Source organism: Zalophus californianus, chromosome 8 (genome assembly GCF_009762305.2).
Source record: "Zalophus californianus isolate mZalCal1 chromosome 8, mZalCal1.pri.v2, whole genome shotgun sequence".
NCBI classification, from domain to species: domain Eukaryota; kingdom Metazoa; phylum Chordata; class Mammalia; order Carnivora; family Otariidae; genus Zalophus; species Zalophus californianus.
The window spans coordinates 20443777-20471561 of NC_045602.1; the positions used below are offsets into that span (position 1 = coordinate 20443777).

Sequence of the window (27785 nt, forward strand, 5' to 3'; positions counted from 1 at the left end):
TATATTATAACACAGAAATGTCAACAACATACCTATCAGATGTTGTACCAGTCTCCTGACTGTAGCTTTCTCATCCTTGCTTACGATCCTTGAGGTCTACTATCTTCTAATATCTTCTTAGTTTCAAGTAATGGAAAGCAAACTCCAGCTAACCCAAGCAGGAAACAGGGCTTGGAGGTCTGTGGGAAGGATTCTGGGGTGGCATAGGGGCTTGAAGGACAACCAGCTCAGGGGGCCTCAGGGACTAGAAGGCAAGTCTTTGCCATCCGGACTCTGTCTCTTTATGCATGTCTGCTTCATTCTTTCAGAATGTTTTCCAGCACATTAGAATCATGGTTGCCAGCATCAGCAGGACTCTCCCACCTTACTTCCTCTCCTGAGAGGAAGTTTGTTTTCCCAGCTCTAAGGAGAAAGAGCCCAGACAAGGATGCCAACTGGTTCAGCCTGGGTGACATTCCCATCTCACGGACCAATCTGGGTGGCTAGGGAGCAAAAGGGTGGCTCAGAGATTTTGGCAGCTCCCCTTGAAAACATGCTAGCAGTTTGGAGTGAGTAGAGCAGTTCCCCGAAAGAGTGGTGTGCATTCTCAGGTGAGAACATACATCATTTATAATGAAAATTACAGCCCTCGTGTGAAGGCTCCCGAGAGACACTGCCTTCTGCGGGTGGGCCCTGCAAGGCTTTCACTTTCAAATCCGGAGTTCACAACAATCTGTTACTTAAGGATTCTTGTTTCCAGGGACCAGTTAACTGAATTAGTAAGTTATTCGGCTGAGAACTGCATTATTAAAATAGGATGGTAACAGTTTCATCTGAGTTAAAAAAGCAAACATCATATTAGTATCTTTAAGAGATCAAAACACTTGTACCATGACTTAATAAGGTTAGAATTACCTGATGGACTGATGAATAAAATTTCCTCCATTTCCCAACTGGAAACGCAAGCAGGAGGTCCTCTGTAAGGTCTCCGTTGGTAAGGGACGGGGCTGCTTCGAGACTAGTACGTTTTACATTAAAGACCAGTGTCTCAACAAAAAAGTGCAGCCCACATACCGGTGTTTGAGTTTTGGCTTTATTTTATAAAAATACACAACTTAAATACATATGACACTCTCTATACAAGACATAAACAACTGTTAGATTTAACATTTTCAGTTATTTCAACAGAACGTAAATATCTAAATTACCTCGTAAGAGCTAAGGGTTTCTTTTGAGACTCTGCATTCACAGTCAAAAGGGACGAAGGCCCCGTGGGAAATCAATGCAGGACACTAACCCAAACCGTAAAACCTGCAAACAAGTCACTTCACACCAGGGCCTTTTTGGCACGGCCTAATATTGCACTGCTTGTTAGACACAATCTAACTTCCCCATGTCACAAATTTAAGCTTTTGCTTCTCTAGAAACGTTAAACGGAAAAACCAATGTACAAACGTTACCGGCTATCTTACAATTGTGCTAATACCAAATGTGAGAAGTGTGAACCTTTGTTCACTTTGCAAACCTTGCAATGGAAGGTGGGTAGCTCTCTTGTGCAGCTAAACTCATTTTCAAACGTTTTGCAAAAATGTTGGCAGACTCAGAGTGATCTGGATGGAGTGCGGTGGGGAAGGGAGTGACATTCCAGCGCCCACTGAAAGTACCTTTGAGAAGGTCGCCATCACTGTCACTGTCACTGTCAGAGGTAATCGGCACGCGGCTCCACCCTTTCTAACTTGGGCCTGAACTACCTCCCTCCCCCTCGAGATTCTGTCTCTGTTCTATGAGGAGGTGTGGTACTGACTCAGGGCTGACAGGGGCTGCTTACTTACTTACTCCGGCCTTCTTTCAGAAATCTAGCTGCCTTATCCATGGCTCTTTTAACTAGCAGTGAATTAGATACTGGTTTATGGGTATGAAGAAATTACTTACCAGTTGAGAATTTAGTGCACGAGAACACACTAGACTGTTTCCTGAGGTAAATGTAGCCTTAAAGAACAGTGCGCCCCCTACAGGATTACAGCAGTTTATCCTGGGTGGCAGCACACTACTCGAGGCCGGGACTCTGAAGTTAACAGGCTAAGAAAGCCAAGGACACAGGTATGGGAAGATTCGAAATGACAAGGCTGAAGTAGAACTGTTGACAGCTGAGAACATCGATTCCAAACAAGCCCCAAAGGGGAACAGAGGGAAAAAGGGATGGTGTATTTTAAAGGGCTTAGGTAGGATGGGCAATCAGTTAGAAATGTCTCAAGGGGTTTCTAACAAGCTTTAAAACTGTTCATTCTTGATGACTCGGACACGGAAGTAATGGCTTTTATAAGAACTGTTCAAACTTTTCATTTTTTTCTGAAAAACAAGATTCTCCATCAAATTTTTTTAGCCAGTGGAATGATTCTGCTAGTTGTTACTCTCGCCAATGTATTTTGAAATCCTAACTGGCTGAAGGAATTTCATAAAGTTGAACTACAAAGTACATATTTGCACCAAGAATATAAATTTAGTGCACAGAGGTCTACAAAGTTTTGTATGAAGTTAGTACCAAAAAACTTTGCATTGCAAATCATGCTTTATTATCCCTTAATATTCTACTCAAGGATTATGGCACTCAGACAAATTCTAGGACCCTGAAGCTTAACTTTCTTCTTTTCCTTCTTTTACATAAATGAAGTAGTTCATGGTCATCCTTAACATTAATAATGAAGGTGTTGGGAACTGAGTTCCAAGACCTAAGAACCAAAATCAGGCTAAATTTCAACAAGTCACTCGCTATATAGGAATGGAAGCACTAAAGAACTCTGTTGTAGCCACTCAACTGCACAATGTAGCTGAATGAGGTGACCAATCTGGTCTTTAGTAACAGTGATGAAAACTGGCACAGGCTTCATACAGGGCCACATACTCAGTGAGCCATCATGTCAATTTGGGCTGACACTACCATGCACAATCCCTCGTTTATTTGAGTCTAGTTCTGTTCCAAGAATAGAACTACATTTAATTACTTTAGGCATGATGAAGGCCTTAAGCAAAATTTAAATTCAGAAGAACTTTGGGTTGGAGTTTTGCAGGTCCAGAAGCTATTTAAAATTAGAAGTCCAGAGGAAAATCCCCAGGAAATCACGTATTAGACTCAATTCGTAAAAAAGAAGCATTTTCAGAATCACCAAGATGAAAAGTCATATAAGAAAACAAGGCTCTGGTTTCCTGACAACAAGCTCAATGCAGCCCAAGTGCAGCCACACAAAGGGAAGCTGCTTTGGAGAGGAGAAGAATCCAGAAGACTGCAGAGGGCTGGAATTAAACCGAAGTGGCTTTTCTTCTTGGGTAGAAGGTGAATGCTATTTGGTGATCAATATGGGATAGCTGTTTAAAATTCACATTCTGTGTACCTTAAAGCCCAATCAGTGCAGGGTGGTCGCAGCTAAAAGTATGAGTAATGTACTGAGATTGACAATATAATGGGTCAAACAGTGGGACCAGTTCTGAAAGCTCTGGAAGAATGGCCAGTGCTAATATACTTGATCTTCATCCATTCCTTGGATATTGAGGAGGAGACTATGGCAAGAGAAAGCACTTCTGTATGTGAAATTCGCTTTCATAATCTATAGTTTTAAAAATATTACTATTTAGAAATATGGAGCCCAAGCAAAAATTAGAGATTCTTCCCACACAGGCCTTAAGATCTCTCCCTCCACCAACACCCAAAGGATCCATACTTGTCTCTGGTCAACCAGGGCTTGTAAGCTTAGGAGGATTGTAAGGTCAAGGCTCGTAATGGAGGATGGAAGAGGCAGTGGCCAAAAGCCAGGGATTCAAGAAGAGAAAAATGACAGATGTGGCATATTTTAAAAAATAAGAGAAAGAAAAGAGGAAAAAGAAGGAACTCATGTAGAGAAGTGAAGAAGAGGCCTGGCTTATAGAGGAGTGCCACAGGCTTTCCTACCTTTCCGTGGCAAACGACACAGCAACAAGAAAAGGCAGAACCCTCACCCACAGGCTCTCCTGAGGCATCAGACCAGTCCACGCCAGGCTGGCTGTGCTCTTAGGCCTTGCCCTCGGAGATGTGTACACAAGCTCTCGCGTGAGCTGCAAGCACATCTGTTGTGCGGTCTGACTCCTGCTTCCCGGGTGCATGATGCTCCCTACTGCCACCAGCCCCGTTCCATGGCTAAAGAGAGGCCTCAGATCCAGGGGCAAGACCAGCAGCAGCCAGTGTTCCCGGAACTCGTGGCTGCCACTGCCTTCAGTCTCCTAGGACTAACTTGTCTCTGCCCCTGGTGGCTGGAGAAGGGGACAGAGTACCTGTCCTCAAAGGGCTGCTCAATTTGGAACAGTATCGTCTCGATTCACAAACTTCCAAAGGGCTCTCTCTCAAGAGTTCATTAATTATAGATCGATCGATGGTTCAAATACTACCTAAGGAACTTGTCAAAGGAGCAACTTGCTTGTGAGGTCCCACCAAACTTTCAGGGTTTTGATATTGTTTCCTTCTCTTTCTGCTGTCTCCTTCTCCAGTGAACTTTAAAAAAGGAAAAGGGTCTTCCTTTGCCCCTTCCTCCCTCCAGAAACCTCCTGGACTGTCCTGAATCAAGTGTGTGAGGGATGCTACCATGACCAAGCTCACAAATGAAGGAGGAACAAAATTCAGATTATTTGGAAATAGGAAATGAACTATACGTACAAGTGGTGCTTGGTTCTCTTCACCGCTCTGTAAAATGTCTGTGAACTGGTCACAGGCACCTGAATTTCTAATTTACAAATAACAAGAGAAAAAAGCAGTAAGATTTTTGTGGAGAAAAAAAATTCATGTTGGTTATTTCACTTCTAGGGACAGTCAGTTCGTACTTGAGGCCCGCACTTGTCCTTTCCTCTGACTTCCTACTTGATGTTTTTCAGGAGGGCTGTCCGGGCATTCACAACCGCTTTGAAGGCATCTTCGCTACCAGGCGCCACACACTTGTCAGGGTGAAGCAGTACGGCGAGTTTCCGATAGGCTTTGTTGACTTCATCCCTACGAGAAAGAAGCCAAGCTCTATGTCAGTGACAGGGTCAGCCCCCACCCACGGCAGTTTGGCTGTCTGGACTTACATCACATCTCTTGCAGGAAGCATCTCCCAAACCATCACTACCTTTTCTCAAAAGTGGGACCAAAGGACTCAGACACGAACAATAAGCAAATAAATAATACGTTACCAACAAATAGAAAAGGAAATACAATGTGGAGTACTGACATGCCAAGGAAATGCCTGGTAAAAGAATGATTCATGGAAAGGTCCTTGGCACAGAACAAGCACCCAGCAAATCTTTGCTGACTGAAGCAATGAGGGCATGGGGTGATCAGGGAAGGCCTCTGGGGTGGGGTTCTGAAGTGGGCGAACAGAGCAACCGGGAGAGAGCTGGCAGAGGCTAGGAACTAGGAACAGCATGGCCACGGCAGGAAGTTCTACAAGGACACTGCTGGGGGGTAACAAAAACAAAGTTGGGGCGCCTGGGTGGTTCTGTCATTAAGCGTCTGCCTTCGGCTCAGGTCATGGTCCCAGGGTCCTGGGATCGAGCCCCGCCTTGGGCTCCCTGCTCCGCGGGGAGCCCGCTTCTCCCTCTCCCACTCCCCCTGCTTGTGTTCCCTCTCTTGCTTTCTCTCTGTCAAATAAATAAATACAATCTTTAAAAGAAGAAAAAAGAAAAACAAAGTTGGCCAGGAAGCAGGGGTCAGTAAGAGAAGGGCCTTGAAATCAAAACAACAACAAAGTAGATTTGATAAACAATGACATCAGTAGGTGTTTCATGCAAAAAAAAAAAAAAGGTGCTGAGAAAGCTGTTTCTTGAAGTTAGGAGACGGGTAGGAGGTTGTTACGAGAAGCCAAGCATGAGTACAAGAGTCTGGATCAAGAGTGGCTAAGAGATGACACACAGAAAGAATCAGCAGAAGCAGGTGATGAGCTGGATATACAGATAAAGGGGATGGAAGAAAAGGGGCTGAAATGAGTTCCAGGGTCAGGGGGACACTGAGGCTCAGGGAAGATGGTGACACCATTGATCTAGTAAGGGATGCTGCAGATGGGGGTACCTGAGAGCTCGAGCGAGCTCCTGAGACCAAAGAAGAAACAAAAGAGAAGAGAACATTACCCAGAGAGGAAACGGGCAATACAGTGAGTGTTTCCCAAAGAGCAGGAGAGCTCCAGGAGGGGTCTTTAGGCTTCTGAGCTCTTCAACAAGCAGGGACTGGCTGGGGAGGAGCCTGGAGACCACCTGCCCCTCTCCCTGCTCTTCATCATCTTCTGGTGTCAGGCTTCCAGAAGCTTCTAAGTACCCAGCTCCTCCTCTGGTCAGATTTAGCTCTGTCCTTACCAGACAGTTTGATTTCCCACCTTCTTTTTGTAATTTAGGGCTCCAGTTATCCTATAAGCCTGGATATGGTGCTTTCCCAAATGCCCTAGCTTTTCTTCTTTATGTTTTATCAGAAGGATTTCTATTTGGCTCTCTGAATTAGAGAGATAATTTTTGATTGTCTTGCATGTGATGGAAAGTCTTGGGTGTCCACTTGGAAAGACTGAGGTCACAGGGCCGTGTTCATAGTCCTCTAGGTTTGGGGAAGGCTTTTTCTGCTTTCTGCTCTTAAACAAATCCTGAATTTGCTTGTTCTGAAACATGCATTGGCCTTTTTTACATAGATAATCTTGATATTAACTAACAAGAATCATATTCTCCCTCTCCGAAGAAATTCAAATTGCCAGAATTCTTCTCCAAAATAACAAATGTATTAACAAATACATTTAACAAAGTAACAAATATATTAATTCTGCTGAAGATGAAGATTTTAACATTCAAGAACAGTAAACATGGCACTGAACAAACATTAAAACTCTTTATAACTTTAAAACACTGTTTTTAGGTTCTGCTCAAATGTGCTCACTGCCATATGAAATCAGACCCAGAAAAACAGAGGCAAGAGAAGCACATGTTTATACTGGTCAGTGATAGAGAACTTATGGAGGTCCCATACATTTTGATAGATTCCAATTAACATAGTAAATAAATAAGGAATTTTCCTTAATAAACAATGTTCTAAGTTAACTAATAAGTAAAGTTTCTTCCTTTTAGAGCCAATCTCCCTTGGAGATGAAACAGAAGACGTTAGAATGAGACTATGGAAATCCAAAAGGACATTTAAAAGACACCAATTAACTGTGCTATATACACAAGATCATCCAAACTGTTCACGTGTTTAAAGCCTTTTCTGTAAGGCCTGGCAAGTCGAGGTGACCAGCAACTGTCTTCCGCTTCCCCTGCCCTCTTGCCTTCTGGGCTTCAAGATAGGCTATGAGACCAAAACGGAAAAGAGAAACTTCATGCCATTGGTACCAACAAGGCATTTCAACATGTACTGTTTTTTTGTGGGAATCAAGGTGACAAAGTAGAAAGGGAGAAGAATGGGGAGGAAAGTTATGGTGCAAAATAAAAAGATCTGAGAACCCTTATAATTACAATAAAAATCATAATATGTACAGTAACAGAAGTGTTCTATTGTTAAAAGTTATATAACCATACCGAACAAGGATTTATTCTTGCACAAGCAACAAAGAATAGCGATTGTATTTCTCTTCCTCCCAAATATTTCTTTTGGCTAAAAATAAAACCATTTAACATAAGTTCATACACAGACGAGGACCTAGCAGGATTCTGAGGACCGTAGAAAGAGACAGAGCCAGGCAGACACACAGTGTTCAAGGTCAAGAACCAATAATACCACTAACTCCTAGGGTCCTTGAACATGTGTTTAGTCTCGCTGAATTTCAGTTTTCTTACCTATAAAATGAAATGTCTGGATAAGCTGCTAACATTCTTTTCCTCTTCTAAAATTCTATGATTTAAGAATTCTCTTTTGTAAGGTATTTTTTTAAGGTTACATTTGCTTCAAGGCTCCTATTCAACACAGACAAAAGCAGAGCACACCATTCCAGAAAGTACTCATGCACATACACTACAGAGTTCCTTCATCAGGCCACTGTACCCTCTACTTTGTTTCTCTGGCATCCAGTTAATTCACTGAAGAAGAGTTATTACATAATCTAATGCATTTCCACACATCTTCATATTTCCAGCCAATTACAAGAAGATATATCAGACCTACGATATTGACAGCTGAGATTTTCTCTGGGCTAGAACTCAGCACTAATATCCTAGAGCATTGCTTACCTTGAGGCCCCAGGTTTGACTCCCAACATGTCCCAACTGTCTTTACTGTTTCGAATTCTGCGAATGGTGTCTGCTTGTTCTTTGGTGAAACTAGCACTGCTATTCATGAAAGGACGTTTCCCGCCATTTTCACATAAATCAACTATGGATACATAAAAGGTCTGCAAAAAGAAATCATCCCAGAGTAGAACTGATTTTAGGAAAATTGGAATTCCTTTTAAGCATAACTTAAAGAATTTTAATATATTCCAATAACTTAAAATTCACCATAAAGCAAATACGCAGTTTGGAAGAATTTTTTCTTTTATCCTGTGTGTTTATGTGTGTATGCACATGCTTGTGTATTTTTTTTAAGCACATAAAAGTATAAGGAATAAAATTTAAATGGCTCATAATCCTATTCTCACATAACTACACTTGAAGTTAAAAGGTAGTAGATGAACACTGTTAGAAAAATTCAAATAGTAAATAAAAATGTAAAATGAAAACTGTCTCCCTGCCCCTCAAGTTCCTCTCCTTGAGGTAACCATTGTTAATATTTTTTTAGTATCTTTTCAGAAAAATTTTCTATCAGAATACTGGTACATCCATTTACACACTAAACATTGACATAAAAGAAAGCAGATTAAACATACTGCTCAGCTCCTTGCATTTTTTTCACATAAAAATACCGGGGCACCTGTTTTAGTTGGTAGAGTGTGCAACTTGGGGAGATTACTTTAAAAAAATAAAATCTTTTAAAAAATACATCTTGGACTCTCTCTCTAGAGAAAGTACATATAGACATTTTCTTCATCCTTTTTCATGACTTCAATATTTCACTGTGTGACTATATCTTATTTAAACAACTCTATATTTTCTTAGACAAGTCAATTGTTTCCAGGTTTTGCTACTATACACAGTGCTTTAATGAATACTTTGTGTGCACGTGTGTGTGTGTGCGCACACGCACACGTATCTGTACACTTATGGAGATAATGCTTTAGGATAAATTCCTAAATGGAGAAGTACTAACTAACAGCGTACAGGCATTTTAATCTTTGATTTTGACAACTTTCCTATAAAACAACTGTGCCAGTTTACACTCCCATCACAGTGTCAGACAAGCTATTTCTCTATCCCCTTTGTCACTATGGGGCATTCTCATACAGCCTCACTTTTGCCAAGCCTATGTGTGGCACACAGTTTGGATTTGAGTTTCTTTAATTATAAGTGAAATTGAATGTCTTTTCATAGGCTTAGTGCTTTTCTTTTTTCTGTAAATTATTCAGATTCTTTGCCTATTTTTTTGATGTTTTTCAAAGTGAAAACTATTTTTTGATCCTGCTCATATTTCATACTCTGTGCACTGTTACTTTTGTTAGATAACTTTGCTCAAAAGACTCATTTAATACACTATACTGCTTTTAAATTGAAAAATCTCTTTTTCAATCTCTTTCTCTTCTTTTTCAGGTATTTCCATAGCTCCTGTTATTGTCTAAAATTTTTCTATTTCTTAGACTCCTCCTTCTTATGTCTGGTAATAGCTAAAAGACTTGGCAACCTAAACAAGAAGCCTTGATTTGTGAGGTGGGTGCCAAAGGAAAAGCCACTAGATACCAAGACAAAAGTAGAGTTAACATGATTTAGTCCATCTTACTCTCTGTTCACAATGTGAATAAGACAAAACTAAGTTCCTTTCTGACATGAAGTGTCTGTAAGTTTATAGGAAACAAAGAAAATATTTATTAAATTAAACCAGCAGGAAAGCACTCTTCTAAGTGTTTGCTTATATAATAGTTTTATTACATTCCTTGTTAGCCTGTTTTTAAACAGACTAATTTATCCATTAGTACTACCCAAGATTTATCTGAAAGGATAAAAACAACCTAAAAGTCATCACAGTTCACAGATGTTTGCTTGTGCTCTGTATCAGTAAGGTTGTCTTCCAGTTTATAAGTTAAACTGAAATATAAACACTCACAGAATTCTGAGGATACAAGTACTCACTCATAACACACATAGTTTAGAAGGGCCAGCTGTAGGGTGGCATACAGAACAGTAGACTTGAAGTCAAAAGTCTATTTACATTCCATGTCTGAGTTCCAGCAATGATGGAGTGATGGGTACCAGACTAGAACTTCTGCCATAAACTACTATCAAAATGGACAAATATATGAAGCAACTCTTTTCAGGTAGTGGACAACAGCAAGTGCAATTCTGCCACTTGGTTTTCTACCTGGAGCCCATTTCCTGGCCATGTCACAGAGGGCTGGTCTGAGCAGTCCCAAAGTCCCACTGAATTAAAGAGACAGAGATCAGAGGTTAAGGATATTGAAGTGGCTAAAATCTGCAGAGCAGGGCATTGGAGAGGAAGCAGCGATGCAGAGTTGGGCCGCAGATGTCCATGTGAGGGCTCCCCACTAATCTGTAGCTGAAGTCTAGACTATACATACACAGGGTGAGATCACCGGGGGCTTACCATGGGATTGAGAATAGAACCAATACACTAGAGGTCTGTGGTGCTTTGGGAAGAGGCATTCCGGAAACACTACAGTTTGACCTTGCCAGAGTGCAGAGATTGCCCTACCACCTCATTAGCACCCCTAATATCTAGCTAAGACACCACAGAAAAAACTATGGCTTGGTAGTAGACTCATCCTGACAAAACCTAAAACCAAGAGCTGACAAGATCTGCAAAGGAGACAGAATTTGAAAGCTGAGTTCTACCAAATTAGAAGAGCTTGGGCAACACTTTGGGCTTCCTTCAGATCCTTGCTATGAAAGCAAAAAACCAAGCCCATGCAAGTTCAATGTAATCTGTCAGTAATTGCCCACTGAAATAAGAATATTCTGCTGAGGAAAATAAAGAACCTAGAGCTTCTACAATGTATTATCCACAATGTCTGGTGTTCAATCAAAAAGCACTACTCATACAAAGACACAAGAAATGTGATCTGTAGTCAGGAAAAAAAAAGCTGGCAATAGGAACTGGACCCAAGATGGTTCAGAGATTGGACTTAGCAGACAAAGACTTTAAAGGAGCTAAAATAATATTATAAATATTTCAAAGAAGCAAAGAAAAATATAGTCTTAATAAGTGAACAGATAGATAGAGGATCTCAGCAGAGAACCAGGAACTACACAAGAAAATCAAATGCAAATTCTAGGACTGAAAAGTACTGAACTGAAAAACTCACTCAGTGGATTTAAAAGCAGTTGAAAGACCAACAGAGACTATGAGATCTGAAAAATAGAGAAAAAGGAAAGAAAAATAACATAGTTTCGAGGACTGTGGGACAAAATCAAATGGCCTAATATACATGTAACTGGAGTCCAGGAAGGAAAAGAGTGAAAATAAAGCGAAAAAATTTTTGAACAAATTATGGTGAAAACCACCTGCCTAGCTATCTGAGAAACTCAACAAACACCAAGGAGGATAAATATAAAGAGAACCATATCTAGTTACATAGGCCAAAGTTGAAAGCCAAAGATAAAGAAAAACTTCTGAAAGTGGCTAGAGGGAAAAAAAAAAAAACCCAACATATTATGCACAAAAGAATAAGAGTAAGAATGGGTGCTACCATCTCATGAGTTGCAGGAGAGGCCAGAAGAGAATGGACCAACATCTTCAAAGTGCTGAAAGAAATTTAATCTTCAACAGTGATTATTAACACCCCTTGGACAAGTCACTTCACTACTCTTAGATGTTATAACATCTGAAATGGGAATAAAACCTGCCACATAAAGTCTCAAATGAGATGAAACATGTACACTTCTCCAGAATTGTAAAACACTATTCAAATGATTAAGTATCATTATTGCACATAAATAGGTACAAACTCACACAGGTTCATGTACTCAATAGAATAGAGAGTGTGGCAAGTCAATATCAACCTTATTTGGTCTTGAAATAGAAGCTACTGATGCCCAATTCAGCCTGTCAGCCAAGGACGAAACCTGTCTTCTAATAGGGGCGGTGACATCTTAAGAGAAAGAAATTCAGCATAAAAGATTAAATAAAATCCCACTCAATAATTAAGAACAACTCTTTATAGTATAGCTACATTATCTGAAATGCTAAAAATTCCCAAAATATCAGATATATTCATAAGAAAAAAAATGCATAATTCATGCCACCACTTACTTCCAAATGTATCTATAATTAAGAGTTGACTTGACTTTATAATTTATTGTTTAAAAAAAGCCTTGTTCTGGGGGCACCTGGGGGGTGCAGTTGGTTAAGTATCCGAATCTTGGTTTTGGCTCAGGTGGTGATCTCAGAGTCATGAGACAGAGCTCCCTGTCGGGCTCTGTGCTCAGCTCGGAGTCTGCTTGAGTTTCTCTCTCTCCCTGTCCCTGTGCCCCTCCTGCTCATTCTCTCTCTCTCTAAAATAAATAAATAAATCTTTAAAAACAAAAAAACAAAAAACAAAAATCCTTGTTCTGGGCACCCAGGTGGTTCAGTTGGTTTAAGTGTCCGACTCTTGATTTCAGCTCAGGTCATGATCTCAGGGTTGTGAGCTCAAGCCCGCATCGGGCTCTATATTGGGCATGGAGCCTGCTTCAGGTTTTCTCTCCCTCTGCGTCTCCCCCCATCCCTCTCTAAAAAAATATAAATAAATAAATAAAACTTGTTCCCTTAAAATTATTCAAGATTAGTAATTTTTAAAAAATCACTGTCCATTCAGGTTGCAATATGAGTGCATCCTTCCATTGCCTACTTGGTAGGTAAGACCTTATTTTTATGTGTGACTGGCTGGACTTTGCAATGCCAGTCTCCTATTCTCTAACTGCACCCCTACAATATAGAATTATATTAGCTATGGCAAGGCAATTTTGCCAGAGTAATGCTTCCATCTAACTATGCAAATGTAACACCATTAACCAAAGGTAGTTTTAAAGAAAATCTTTGTTCTACTATAAGTATATAATAACTGTTGTTAAACTTGATGATCGTCAGAATCACCTGGAAAGCTTTTTCAAAATATAGATTCCTGAGCTCTATCACACCACTAAGCTTCTGGTAGGTCTGGAGCCCAGAAATCTGTATTTTGAAGAATTTCCCAAAGTAATTCTGACGATCAGCCAGGTCTGGTCTCAAGTACACAGCAGGCAGATACCACACACACACACTCTCTCTTAATCTTTTTCTTACCAGCTTCTGAAAAGAACGAGCTTATTCTAATTAGAAATTCCTATTACATTTTTGCTTCTCATAACTTAAACTAAAACTTGGCATGGTCAGCCTTGGAACAAACAAAACAATGCTAGTTTACCTGGAACATCTCATTGATTCCTTCTCCAGTTTGTGCTGAAGTTTCAAAGTACAGGAACCCCTTGCTTTCGGCCCACAGACGCCCTTCACTTTCATCTACACAGCGGTGCTTGGTACAGTCAATCTGAAATAGAAAGTTGGGGGGCAGAGAGAAGACCCCAACCTTGACCCACTAGGTAAAGGCCCTGTGAGGTTTTCATCAATCCTTTACTGAGGCAAAAACTACTCTTAAATGAACGCCAGCACTAGTATATACAATTACGAGGACCAAAAGAGACAAAAAAAATTTGCCAATATTGAACATAGACTGATTTTCTGTGGCAAAATGACAAGTGCCTGCTCCCACACTTCCCACTTTATCCTTTAAGAAAACTGCTCCTCACCTCTGTGAAAGTTGGCTTCATGATATCTCCCACACTCAAGGGGCCATAGTCTGCTTTTCATACCTTTCCATAATCCAGGCTGCACCTAATGATTGTCCCTTCTCTAATCAGGTCAGAGTGTAATTATTAGGATCCCCCTCTCCTGCTCAGTCACCAATATCCTTCCCCACATACAGCACCAGAAAAAAAATGGATAAAATCCTGACATACGGGAATTTGTGTTTTTATTTTTTGTTTTAGGGATGTATGTTTTGAAAAGCTGTTGATTCCTATAGTATAGAATAAGGACTTTTCATTTGTTCCCCAAAACTCAGAGCTGCACTCTTCCCATAATGAATCCGGAAAGTTGAGCATACCATTTCCAAAGCAGTTACCTTGTTGGCACACACTGCAAATACAATATTTTCCATGTTTCCGTGAGGTCCAAGATCTTGTTTCATCTCTGCCAGCCACGCATCAAGGGCATCAAAGGAATCTTTCTGCCCAACATCATAGACCAGTATTACACCCTGTGTATCCTTGTAAAACTCATTACGAACCTTCACATAAAAGAACAGATGTGCAAATTGTAGGTTTTGTGATTTTATAATATATCTCACAGTCATAACATAACAAAGTGCATTCTTTTGTGTATGCATAGTATTTGCTATTGTATCTCAATATCGACTGGTCTTTAGAGGACTTTTCATAAAATCAAAGTAATATGATTAAAAAAACCCTACTAGTACAAGGTCTTGTGATGAAAGTAACAGCTTCCTGCCCCACCCCTTCTCACCTCCAGCTCTACCCCCTAGAGGCAATCAATCTTTAATTCTCGTTAGTAGACCTTAAAATAACACATATTCTATAAAGTGAAGTTCTTCTCAGGAAGAACCAGAGGGTGAGTGAACAATTCAGAAGAACTTAAGGCAAAATGACACAAGCATCAGCAAGAGCTACAGCCATTTATGTACCACAGCCCAAAGCTGGCTTCCCCAGGATGCTAGGCAGAGCTTCCCTGACTCTTGGGTCTGCACACCAACTTCAGAACTCCGAACTCAGAGCCTCCCAGTGTGATGTAATGGCTCTGGAGTCAGATCTGGGTTCACACTTACTTACTAGTTGTGTGATCTCGGGCAAGTCACTTAACCTCTCTGCGTCTCAGTGTCCTCATCTGTAAAATGGGGATAGCACTACTTACTTCACGGGGTGATTATGAGGATTACAGGAGATAATGAAGGCAAAGCACCTAAATGGTGCCTGCAAAACAGTGTGTATTTGCACCTTCTGCCTTCCTTTCTCACACTCCTCTGATTGGTCCTCCTCTGATATTTTTGCTAGAAATGGCAACTCACTTCTGGGGCATATCTATAATTCTCGGAAGAGACAGCATGAAGTACAGGGCATATGAAAGTGGTGGAGGAATGACAGGTCGAGTGGGTGTGGAGTAACATTGACAGACTGGGGGTTTCAGGCCAAAATTCCAGTAAGAATCTTGACAGAGGCCACATATTACTCATTTGTCTCATAGAATTCCAATATGTACACCCCCATACCAGTCTGTAGTAAGAAATGAAGACATCATACACACATCAGGCATGAAAATAGAAGAAACAGAAGCAGCTATCTCCTAAATTGAAACCAACAAAATCAGAAAGAATTAAAGTGATGAACAGCAGGGGTCTTCTCCCCTCAGTCCCCAAGGTCCTCAGCCCACCTGCAGTCGTGAAAACGGGCCTCTCCCTCCCTTCTTTCCTGAAACTCTTGCTGCCCTTGGCTCCCATACACCACCTTCTCCAGGTTCTTGTCTGGTCTTTCACCAACTCCTCCTCTCTCCGTTACTTCCACTCCAGCTGGCTGCTGTAATTCCCCAAATCCTGTCCCAGGCCCTCAGCTGTTCTTTTTCATCGTTCCCTCCAACTCAGACAACATAACCACCTGCATAGTTTCAACTCTGAGAACCTCCATGGTGAGCCTTTTCATCTGTGCTTCCGGACCTGCATTTCTAGTTAGCTCTAGACTCTCCCAGCTGAATGTCTTGCTGGAATCTCAAATTCAATATGTACAACAGGAAACCCTCCAGCTTATTCCTTCCCAATCTTCTCCTTCCCTTGAACTTCTGGTGATGAAAGGAGCACACTGTTCTCTGAGTCATGGGGATGGAAAGCCTAGCGTTAACCTTTGCTGCTTTCGTCTCCCTTTTCACTCAGCAGGTACAAACAATCCCGTAGGAGCCACCTCTGCCAGGTTTCCTGCACCTGTCACTTGCTTTCTATTTCCACATGCCAACATTACACTACCTCTTGACTACTACCGCAAGAATTTTCTAAGTAACCTCCCCAGCAACATTATACACAGTGCATACTTATCTTTTTAAAGCCCTGGTTCAAAAATTCTTTAGTGCTTCCCACTACCAACCCCCTAAAGTTCAAATTCTTTTAACTGGTGTTGAGCGTTTCTAATCAGTCCTCCACCAGCTTCCCGTCTTACCCTCCCCCTACCTCCTGTCCTTCAAAGTGGATAATCTCTCGTTCCTCAAAGCTGCCCTGTGCCTCTCTAACTCCATCTGGAAACAGACATCTCTTTATCTTTAATCTTCCAACTTCAGCTATGACACTGTATCTTTCATGGGTTTCTTCCTGCCCCACACCTCATCATCTAACCCCCAACCCCTGCCAAACAGAATCTAACCTCTATATCCCTGGAATACCACAGCCTTTGTGTTTCTAGTAGTGCTCCTATCACTTCCTGTCTGGTTTATAGTTGGTAGCATACACAGCTGCCTTCCCCAGCAGACTCCAAGCAACGTGAAGGCATGCATCTTGATGCGTCCATCTTTATGTCGCCAACAGGGCTAGCAGGTGTAAGTATTCGAGACATTTTAAATCAAGAAGAGCTGAATGTAGAGAATGTAAGTAGAGGCCAAAGAATTTCAAAATGCAAATTATGCTATCCAGAGTGAGATTTGCGTGTAAATAGAGATTTAGGCAAGCTCCGTGGATTTCTTTCCACTGATTCGGGCTCAGCAACTAGCTACCTCTGTAATCTTGAGTAAGTGGTTTTAGCGCCTCCGGCTTTAGTTTTCTCACCTGTAAAATGAAAAAGGAGAAGCCTCAATGGTCCCCCACAGCTGTCTTATTCTCGGCTCCCAAAACAGCTCTCTGGTGTTAGTCCTGGAAGTCTTGCAGCATCCAACGTTTAATTAAATAGGATGTTAAGGGAATTGGGATTATTTCTTAGAGCAGAAATGGCAAACTTTCTAGCTTGTAGGTCAGAGAAAGCTGTTAGTTTAATATCACTCGGGCCTCAAGAATTTTCTATAGACCATCTAACTCATACCAGCAAGCCCCAGAAGGACGTGTGCATCAGTGGAAGCAAGACTGCTGTTAAGATACAGGCCCGGCATTCCTTCAAGGTCCTCTCTTTGACACTGTCCTCTGAGAGTGCCGTCTCACATGCTAAGCAGACTGTCCTTTCTCAGTAGGCCCTTTGGATAAACCTGGCAAGAGGACGGATGCCAGTAGTAGCTTCAATGGAGGACAGGCCTCAAGGATGGAGGAAAGCCAGGGATCATGAGAATGGCTATCGGTGCTTCACCAGGTGTGTGCGGAGCAAAAGTATACTCTGGTCCGTTTGGGGCTTAGGGAGAAGAGGGCTTTGGTCTTGTCAAAAAGGAGGGTTTGAGCTACAGACAAGTAAATATTTGACAAAAAAGGAAAAATCAAAGCTCTTCAGAGAAAAGTTACTTCAGAAGTGGTGAACTCAAGGAGCTTCTATTAATTACACTTCTATCTTTTTGAGCTGCTGGGAAAAAAAAGCTATTGTAATTTCAGCTTGCATTGATAAGTTGTCCAGTGTCTAATGATAGAAAGTAAAGGAACACTCAGTGTTTTTCACTAGACAGTATCTGGAATGTTGTGTTCAGTTCTCAGCTCCCTATCAGCTAACTAGAGATTATCCACAAAGGATCTTGAGAAGCCTAGCTGGGGCAGGACTAGAAGATATTTTACCTGAAAAGGAGCGGATTAACAAATATTAGAAAGGTTCTGTTGTAAAAGCACAGACTCAGTCTATGTTGTTCCAAAAACAAGGCCAAGATCAGTAGTGAAAGTCAAAGGAAGGCAGCCTTCAAAAGGGAGTTGTTAATCTAGAGTTTTTAATGGTAAAGCGAATGAACTTGTGAGGCAGTGCGACCCCATCATTAGAGACATTCATTCTCCAAACTATTATAGTCTGTACCACTCAAAACTATCCTGTGCATCACATCATCCCTGGATTCCCACCAACCTACGTAATTCTTCTTACCCATCAAATCCATCAATGCTTAAATGTTGCTTCCTTCAACGAGATTTCCTGTCCTCCCAGATAAGCTAGGCTAGATATTCAATGCTCCCAAGCATTCTGTCATTTGTTTACCATCTGTCTTCTCTGACAGATTTGTGTTCCACGAGGACAGGGACTGTGTGTTACCACTGTTCAATAGAAACTGGCACACTGGTATGTGATGGCCATTGATTGGGAAGGTATAAAGTATAAACCAAACAGGCCTTTGAAAGTTAAAATGTCTTATCTAAGTGTTTGGAACATTAGCAATTAAATTTCCTACCACTATTTAAGGGGATGGAACAAAAGACCAAGAGGTTTCCATTCAGTTAAGGCTCAGAAAGGAAGCCACAACCACCAGCTCAATTCACCTAATTTTATACATGATTTGCAAACTGGTTGTTTCAGATAACTCAGGATCTTTTCCTAATCCACTGACAATACTGGATACAGGTTTTCTCAAAAAGGCTTTCTTACCTCATAGAAGAAGGGATGGCCAGCCATATCAAAGATGTTAACTTTGATTTCTCTGTCTCTGACTTGCACCCTGAAATGTTCAAATGGAAACAATTACAAAGAAGGTTATGGCTTCTGCATTCCCATTCATATCATTTATGTCATTTATGAATTTTAAAATGAATGAAATTTAAAAGAGGCTTTGTCAGTGCCTCTTCTTGATAACAGATCATCAATACAACAGAAGCTCGCAACTTGGCAGATCATCCTGCCACCTTATTTTAAGAGCCCACTTGCAATAAGACCCTCATTTACCTTCAGCTTACCTCAAGACACTTCAGTCGGTGCCCCTTAACTAACAAATGGTGGCTATTACCATGGAACTAAGGAAACTGATTTGAGGCAAGCAGGAGCGAGATAAAGGAAAACAAAATATTTTATTTCACTTAATAAGACATCTTAATTACTAGTGGTTATGCTTGGTTACCACGCAGAACAATAACTGAAGTGTATGATCTTCATGGAGCAAGAGCAACAGTCAACTTGTTTTCAAAACTTTTTAAACAGAGAAAAGAACAAAAAGGAAAAATAACAACCATTCATATTAGAATTAAATACTGTCAACATCATAGCGTATTTACATCTTGTCCTTCTTATTTTTTCAAGAAAAATCACTATTGGTAAATAAATTAATGAAATATTGTTAAGTATTTCAAACGCTAAAGAAAAATACAAAGATGAAAGTTTAAAATTTATCTCAAATCCTATCACCCAGAAAAAACCTTCGTCACTATAGATGAACAATACTGCAGTCTTCTTCAATGCACAGATATGACTGATAAGCATAAGCATTTTTACAAAAATGGGATTATGCTATTTTAAAATAAAAAGTATAAAATTTGCTTGTTATTGAATTTAACAAAAGAAAAAGAAACTGAAGTGAGCTGGAATTTTTCAACCTTAAATATGTTTCCTCATCACAAGAAATATTTCCTAAAAGACCCCTCTAAGTTAAGAATAGGAATTATTCGCAATAAATTAACAGGTTAGAATCATTGTTTTAAGTGACATGTTTCAATTTACACAGCATTGACATAACCCCCTCTTATGGAATACAAGGACATCAGTACTTGCTCTTATTGTCCCTTTACCACCTCCTGGTTTGTTTATTGTTATTATTCCCTTGTCTGCATTTATAACATCCACTTTCTATTCTGAAACCATAATTCCTATAGTTGTTTTATATTACTTGTAGATTTAAACTAAGCTAACCACTAATCATTTCTTTATTCCTGAATTCTCTACCAGATTTCATCAATTCCAAAACGCATATTTGTTTTCATTTTAACATCTGTGAAATCAGGATCCATCTTATAAAAGAGGATGTGAGAAGAGCAAAACAAAATAACAACAGAGTCTGAGAGCATTTGGAGAAGATCTGTATAATAATTTATATTAGAAAATTTTGCCTTAAAGAGTTAGCAGCTGAGAGAGGATGTAACTAAAGGCTATGAAGTCAAGAACGAACAAAAATGTATTCACACACTGAAACTCAGAGGTTAATTTAATTCAGATGCCAGACAGAGGAAATTACCTTAAGAAAAATGATAATTCATTACCTCGAGGTCGTGCTTTCCTAGGTTCTGACCTGAAGACCACCTGCATCATTATTATGAGGCTGTTAAAAATGCAGGTCCCTGTGCGCCACCTCAGACCTGCCCAATCAGAATCTCAGTGGGCAGGTCCCAGGAATCTGCATTTTTACAAACTCTGTAAGTAATTCTTCAGCATGCTGAAGTTTGAGCTTCACCATGTTGGAAACAGGGAGGATGGAACGGGTATCCATTATTTTGACTACCTCATAGAACCCCTCCCTTTCCTCTTGTGGTTGTGGTTCAGATGGGTTCTGCTGTATGTTCTTGGTGATCCCACTCTGCTGGCCAGAGCCAGCTGAGCTGGGGAAAGACACCTGTCTCTACGTGGACAATCAAACCTTCCCTGGGATTTTTAAACTTGGAATACTAGCTTTGGTCCCTCTCTGGAAGTAGAATTCACAGTGTGAGTCTGAGATCTGCTGGAAGCCATGGAGAGGAAGCTAAAAGGTGGAGAGAGATGTAGTAAATGATCTGGCTATATTCTGTCCCTGGTTCCAGCCATCTCTAAGGCCCAGCATCCTTGTACTTGGATTATGAATTAATGTCCTTTATTTTTCATTATTACTATTTTTTGCTTGAGCTGGTTTGAGTTGGGTTCAGTTATACCCTCCTGATTCACCGTGGGACAACCATCTTTCTCCAAAAAAATTTCAGCCAGAAATAAAATAGTCTGTTGACTAAACTACCGCAGTTCTATGGCATAACATGGTGATTCTCGTTTCTCAGTTGAATAAATTAGCTACTTATATGGATTTAAAACAGAACTGCCTTAAACAGGATCTCCTGCCACACCACTGATGAAATTCCATGTCCTGAAGTATAGATATACCCCGCCGCTTTAGTCCACCTTCTTGAAAGCTGCCCTCATTTTCTAATCTTGCAGACTTCCTCTTTAGATGTAACTATCTCACCTAATAATACATAGTTTTTGAGTATCTACTAGGTACAAGCACTGTACCAGGCACTTGGAGATGGTCTATACTAATAGCCAGCCCCTTCTTCGTGGAGCTTACAATCTAGCAGGAGACATTAAACATATATAAATAATAATGACATGTGGCAATTTATTCAAAGTACCATAAACAGCATAGAGAAGTTTAATATTTCTGTCATTTGCAACCAAAAAAAGTCCTGACTAATAAAGGAGGTATTCCAAAGCCTTATGGGAACAAGACCACTTTACACCTCAAAGAGTCTGACAGATGGAGAGATGAGGGGAAAGGACATTTCAGGTGGACAGAATGAATAATGGCATTGAGACAGGAAAGTATGAGGACAGCGGTGCAGTGTGGATGGAGAGTAAAGTGTGTAAAGGAATGCAACAAGAGGGAAGGAGAGGGGCAGCTTAGGGCCAGAAGAGTGAGCCCCTGAAATTCCACCTTCCCGGGAGTGTGCTGTATACCTCAATTCTATGCTTTGGTAGTATTATTTCCTGCTAATGTAACCCCATCTCCCCAAGCTCAACCCACCCTCGATTCATCTCCAGATAAATCCCCACATCTGCCCAATTTTACTACTCCCAGATCATTCTCGAGATACCAAAAGGCTGTAAAGATCATAAACCAATAAAGGACATCCTCTGGTAGAAAATTTTCCACATAATATTTAGACTTTTTAGAAAGACTATCTCAAAATGCTCTACAAACACAAACATCTGCTAATAGGATCTTTTTATACAGAAACGTGTTTCCTAAAAAGGTACATCTGCCACTTAGGCTTTATTTTAACTTGCTCATTGTTGTAGACCCTACACCTAAGGCAAGGCCTGGCAAAAAAGAATGTGCTCAGTGATGAACAAATTATATGATCACTACATTTCTGTAAAGGTCTCTTATTCCTATCTTCCCTGATTTGTCCTCAGAATCTCTATTTTAAGATGCATTTTATTTATATTTTTTGTTTTTTAAAGATTTTATTTGACAGAGAGAGACACAGCGAGAGAGAGAACACAAGCAGGGGGAGTGGGAGAGGAAGAAGCAGGCTTCCCGAGGAGCAGGGAGCCCGATGCGGGGTTTGATCCTGGGACCCTGGGATCATGACCTGAGCCGAAGGCAGATGCTTAACGACTGAGCCACCCAGGTGCCCCAAGATACATCATTTTATTTTTTTTATTATTTTTTTTAAGATTTTATTTATTCATTTGAGACACAGAGATACAGAGAGAGAGAGCATGAGCAGGGAGAGAGGCAGAGGGAGAGGGAGAAGCAGGCTCCCCACCGAGCCAGGAGCCCGATGTGGGGCTCGATCCCAGGACCCCGGGATCATGACCTGAGCCGAAGGCAAATGCTTAACCATCTGAGCCACCCAGGAGTTCGAAGGTCTATGTAATTTATAAGCCCAAAGAAACAATGTACTTACTTTGTGACTCCATAGTCAATTCCAATTGTTGCAAGATATTTAGACACAAATCTTTTCTCACAGTATCGTTTTATAATACAACTCTAAAAAGGTAAAAATACATGCTTTTAGTAAATACACTCTGGAAACATACAAAATAAGCCCAGTTCTTCATTATGGTTTCTTCACTCACCACAATGAGAGAGAAAGCATTTTCAAATAACCAAAACAAATGCTAAAAGTGAAAATTTTAAAGAAAAATTATTTAAATATTCTTCTCTAATACCAAACATGTTTTCAGTTTAGTTCTCCATCCTTGAGCTCTTTTTTTTTTCTGAAGACTTACTCTTATGCTTTCAATAATACCACCAAAATGTTTAGCCTTGACCTCCCTTCTCAAAAGCAGATCTACATCTTCAAATACTAAGACTACTTTCTACTTGGGTGTCCTGCTGTTACCTCAAATTCAACATGTCCAAAAATGACCTAATCCCATACATAAAAACAGTTCATCCTGCTGACATCCTGGTTCTGTTAATAATACCACCATTTTTCCAACCACAGAGGATCAGAATATTAAAGCCATGTTTGACTCTGAGCCTTTCTAAATCTTCTGAAGGTTTCCTGCCTCTTTCTCTTCATTCCAATTCCCATTGACACCTTTTGGGTTTAGATCCTCATCATCCACTCCTAGACAACTGTAGGACATTCTTTATTGGTCTTTCTGCCTTCCTTTCCTCCCAACCTCAGTCAATACTGCACACCACTGACATTTTTCACTTCCCTAACTCAAAAATCTTCAGTGGCTTCTCAGTGCCAAGTCTGAAATCCAAATTCCTTTGTCCTTTATTCAATGGTCTCCATAATCTGACCCTAATCTGTATTCCCTGTCTGAACCCTTCTAATATAAACTCTCCATTTCTGCAAAACTCCCAGAGACCTGACATCTTGACTTTTGTCATTACTTTTCCCTCTCCTTGTAATGAGCTTTCTCCCCTCTTTCCAAATCCTATCCTTTAAGGCAGTTCAACTTCTGAGCTTTAGGTTGTAAGAGATCTTGCCTGCATCTGAACTCTTCTAACACTTTACATACATACTAATATATACACATATATAATACACGCAGACACACACGCACACACATGCCAGCAGTCATACATTGCTTTGTATTGTTAGTTATCATTTCACATGTATATATTCATCTTAGCTCTTCAGCTAGACAGTAAACTATTTGAGGACAGTAAACACCAGCATTTTACTTCTATCTTTTTGCTCATGCCAATGAAATTTGCTCAGTGCCAGTGAAAACCAATTTTAAATGACTTATATATTAATAATAGCTCCTAGCACTCATGAAACTTACAATTTACTTGGGAGTGCTAGTAATGGAGTTTATTTTGCTCAAATCCTTCCCTGATGAACGTTAACCTAAATTAAATAGGACAGTTAATTTAAAAAGCAGTTAATAAGCTTATTGTGAACTGAAGGAAAAATTTCTTTGGAGTGACTACTGCTAAGAGGCTATACTTTTAAAAGCATTTTATACCTTGAATGCACTTCACAAATATTTTCTCTCACAATAGCCTGGGAAAATGAATATAGCCTTTTTCTTTTTCTTTTTTTTTTTTTTAATTTTTTTATTGTTATGTTAATCACCATATATTACATCATTAGTTTTTGGTGCAGTGTTCCATGATTCATTGTTTGTTCATAACACCCAGTGCTCCATGCAGAACGTGCCCTCCTCAATGCCTTTTCTAAATTATTCATGAGATTAAAAGGCCTGGCAGTTCTTTAACTACAGTACACTATTTAAACACTAGTTATAAGTATTTAACAAGACACACATTTAAGTAATTGTATTAATAACCACTCTTTATAACACAAATAGGGCTTCTGGTCCTTGGGATCTTATAAGCTAAGTTAAATAACATAAATACAGAGAGAATGTTTTGTTTTCACTATTTTTCTTAAGTAGATTTTTAGGTACTTTTCTTTTTTAATGCAGTTTCAGTTAAGATCTTAACAGGTTTGGGCCTTTTTTTTTTTTTTACTTTTTTTTATGTTATGTTAATCACCATACATCATTAGTGTTTGATGTAGTGTTCCATGATTCATTGTTTGTGTATAACACCCAGTGCTCCATGCAGTACGATGGGTATTAAAGTGGGCCTCTTTTTTTTAAATAGAATTTTCCTAAAATTCATATGAAAGAACGACTATCTGGGAAGAACTAATCAAAATATGAAAAAGAGGAATGGGGCAGGACAATAGAAAGAGGAGGGAAACTACCTTAATAGATATTAAAATACAGTCTGAAAGCAATCAAGACAGTATTAATATTGGCATAAGAACAGACAAATAGGTCAGTAGAATAGAACAGAGAGCCCAGAAATAGATCTCATTAAAAGAAATTTTAAAAGTGACCAAGGTGATATTTAAAGTTAAGGGGAAAAGAATGATTTCTTTAGCAAAATGCTACTCACACAAGCTGGGCCCTTTTCTAAATACAAAAATAAATTCAGATGAATTTGTGATTTCAAAATTTAAAAATAAAACAACAAAAATTTCAGAAGAAAATGTGCACCATCACTTCTCGGTCCTTTGGCTAAGATCAAGAGCAGAAGAAATGTGCAACATATGTACAACCTTAGGGAAACCTTTTCAACCAAGAAAGGAAACTCAGAAACCATAAAAGAAAGGACTAGGGTGCCTGGGTGGCTTAGTCGGCTAAGCATCTGCCTTCGGCTCGGGTCATGATCCCGGAGTCCCGGGATCGAGCCCTGCATCGTGCTCCCTGCTCAGCAAGGAGTCTGCTTCTCCATCTGACTCTCCTCCCTCTCATTCTCTCTCTCTCTCTCTCAAATAAATAAATAAATCTTTAAAAAAAAAGAAAGGACAGGCATAACAGAGTATACAGAAATAATAACAAAAGCAATTGTATGGCAAAATATTTATAAAAATATTAAAAGACAAATGACATACCCAAATATTTATTACTCGTATGACTGGCAAAAAGTTATTATCTCTGATGTCCCTGAACCAGAAAAATTGGTAAGAAAGACACATCATTCAATAGAAAAATGAGTAGGGAACATAAATATACAGAAGAGCAAATCCAAATAGCCAACAAGCATATGAAAATGTGCTCAACTTCACCTGTAGTCCATGAAATGCAAATTAAAGTAATACTTCTCACTAACCAGACTAGGAGTCATTAAAAGAATAACAACACCTGTGTTGGCAGGGCTATTGGGAAAAAGGGTACTGGCATACTATACTGCTGGTAGAAATACAGTTTTTTGTTTTGTTTTAAAGATGTTATTTATTTATTTGACAGAGAGAGATACAGCGAGAGAAGGAACACAAGCAGGGGGAGTGGGAGAGGGAGAAGCAGGCTTCCCGCAGAGCAAGGAGCCCAATGCGGGGCTCGATCCCAGGACCCTGGGATCATGACCTGAGCCAAAGGCAGATGCTTAATGACTGAGCCACCCAGGCACTCCAGAAATACAGTTTTTTGAAAAGCAGTTGGCAAGAGCTACTAAAATTTAAAAAAAATATATGCTCTTCAACTCAGCATTCTACCCCTGGGAATCTCATCTATGGAAATTAGAAGACCAGTATTTAAGTGTATGAACACAAGACCAGTATTTAAGTGTATGAACACACACACACACACACACACACACACACGGCATTTACTACAACATTGTAGTAGGGGAAAAGCTGGAAATGACATGAATTCTCATCAATAGAGGAATCTTGCGTATCGCGGACTATGCAAATGAAAAAGAGTAGAGCTGTATCAGATAACTTGGAGGGATTATCATATCTATTGTTAAGAGAGAAAAGCAAACTCCAAGAAGTATATACAATATTGGAGGACCTCCGAAAACCCAATTCAACTGATTTAACAGTTAAATATTTATTAAATATAACTGGAAATCTAAAATTAGGGCAAGCTTCAACGTTGGGTGTTATGAAGAGTCAAAGTAAGCACGTTAGGAAAGTTTTTTTCTTTTTAAGATTTTATTTATTTATTTGACAGAGAGAAACACAGCTTGAGAGGGAACACAGGCAGGGCGAGTGGAAGAGGGAGAAGCAGGCTTCCCACTGAGCAGGGAGCCCGATGCGGGGCTTGATCCCAGGACCCTGAGGTCATGACCTGAGCCAAAGGCAGACGCTTAACAACTGAGCCACCCAGGCGCCCCACATTAGGAAAGTTCTGATGCTAGAAGGCACTGAGAACTGGACTGGGTCTTTGAGGTAGGTTGACTGCCAAGGCAGAAAGCTGAATTAGATATACACAAAGACCACAGAGAACTTTCAGGATTTTCCCATAGAGAAGATTAAGCCCTTGGAAATTCCCTTCTTCTTCCTGGATTTCTAGATCCTCTAAAATAATGCCAAATAATAAAGGAAAATAGCAAGTATCCTTTTCGTACCTAATTTTAATGGAAATGAACTTAGCACTGTACCATTTGGTATGATGTTTGCTGTTGGTTAATAATAAATATTGTTTATCATATTTAAGTAGTTTCATTTTATTCTGATTTTGCTTAAAGTTTTTATTAGGATTGACTACTTGATTATATCAAATGTTTTTTCCAGTACTGAAAAAATTTTCTCCAGTAGTCAGCTGATGTAACAAATTATGTTGACTAACTTCTTAATATTGAACCATGTTTGCATTCCAGGGATAAATATAGCACTACTTGCTACTAGTGAATTTTTTTTGATATATTGCTGAGCTCTATTTATTGATATTTAAGAAATTATGCATCTCTTTATATATGGGAAATTGGGATATACTTTTCGTTTTTGATACTATATCAAGTTTTGCTAGTTAAGTTACCACGACTTCATATAATAAACTGGAGAGCTGTTCATCTTTTTCTTTGCCTTAAAATAATTTTAGTAACTAAAATTATATGTTACTTAAGGCTTAAATAAAGCTTATTCATGAAGCCATCTGATCCTGATACTTTTTTGGAGGATAAATCCCTTCATTGTTTTTCTAATTTCTTCTTATATGACTAATCGACTGGGTTTTCTACTTCTTTTTGAGTCAATTTTGGTTAATTTATATTTTGCTAGGAAGTCCTTCATTTCCTTTACATTTTCAAATGTGCTTCTGTAGAATTGGATGTGATATTCTCTAGCCATTCTTTTAATCTCTTCTAGCATGTGATTATGTCTCCCTTTCAGTACTAATCTTGT

The 27785-nt window shown here is 39.7% G+C and overlaps 1 protein-coding gene across 4 annotated transcripts in view; it reads right to left on the reverse strand.

Annotated features, from left to right (window-relative positions):
- Positions 1–1058: 1058 nt before the first annotated feature.
- Positions 1059–27785, reverse strand: part of DNAJC27 (DnaJ heat shock protein family (Hsp40) member C27) — a 30625-nt gene continuing 3898 nt past the window's right edge. Inside the window, exons 2-8 of one of the 4 annotated variants that reach the window (XM_027623284.2) lie at positions 22587–22669; positions 18595–18664; positions 14190–14354; positions 13434–13556; positions 8176–8336; positions 4825–4990; positions 1059–4727 (exon numbers count right to left, since the gene is read on the reverse strand). In XM_027623284.2, coding sequence (XP_027479085.1) covers positions 4858–4990; positions 8176–8336; positions 13434–13556; positions 14190–14354; positions 18595–18664; positions 22587–22669 — 735 coding nt within the window. In that variant the 3' untranslated portion in view covers positions 1059–4727; positions 4825–4857. Of the gene's footprint in view, positions 4991–8175; positions 8337–12051; positions 12141–13433; positions 13557–14189; positions 14355–18594; positions 18665–22586; positions 22670–27785 lie in introns of those variants that run through there. The other 3 variants (XM_027623283.2, XM_027623285.1, XM_027623286.1) reach the window with 3 other exon arrangements.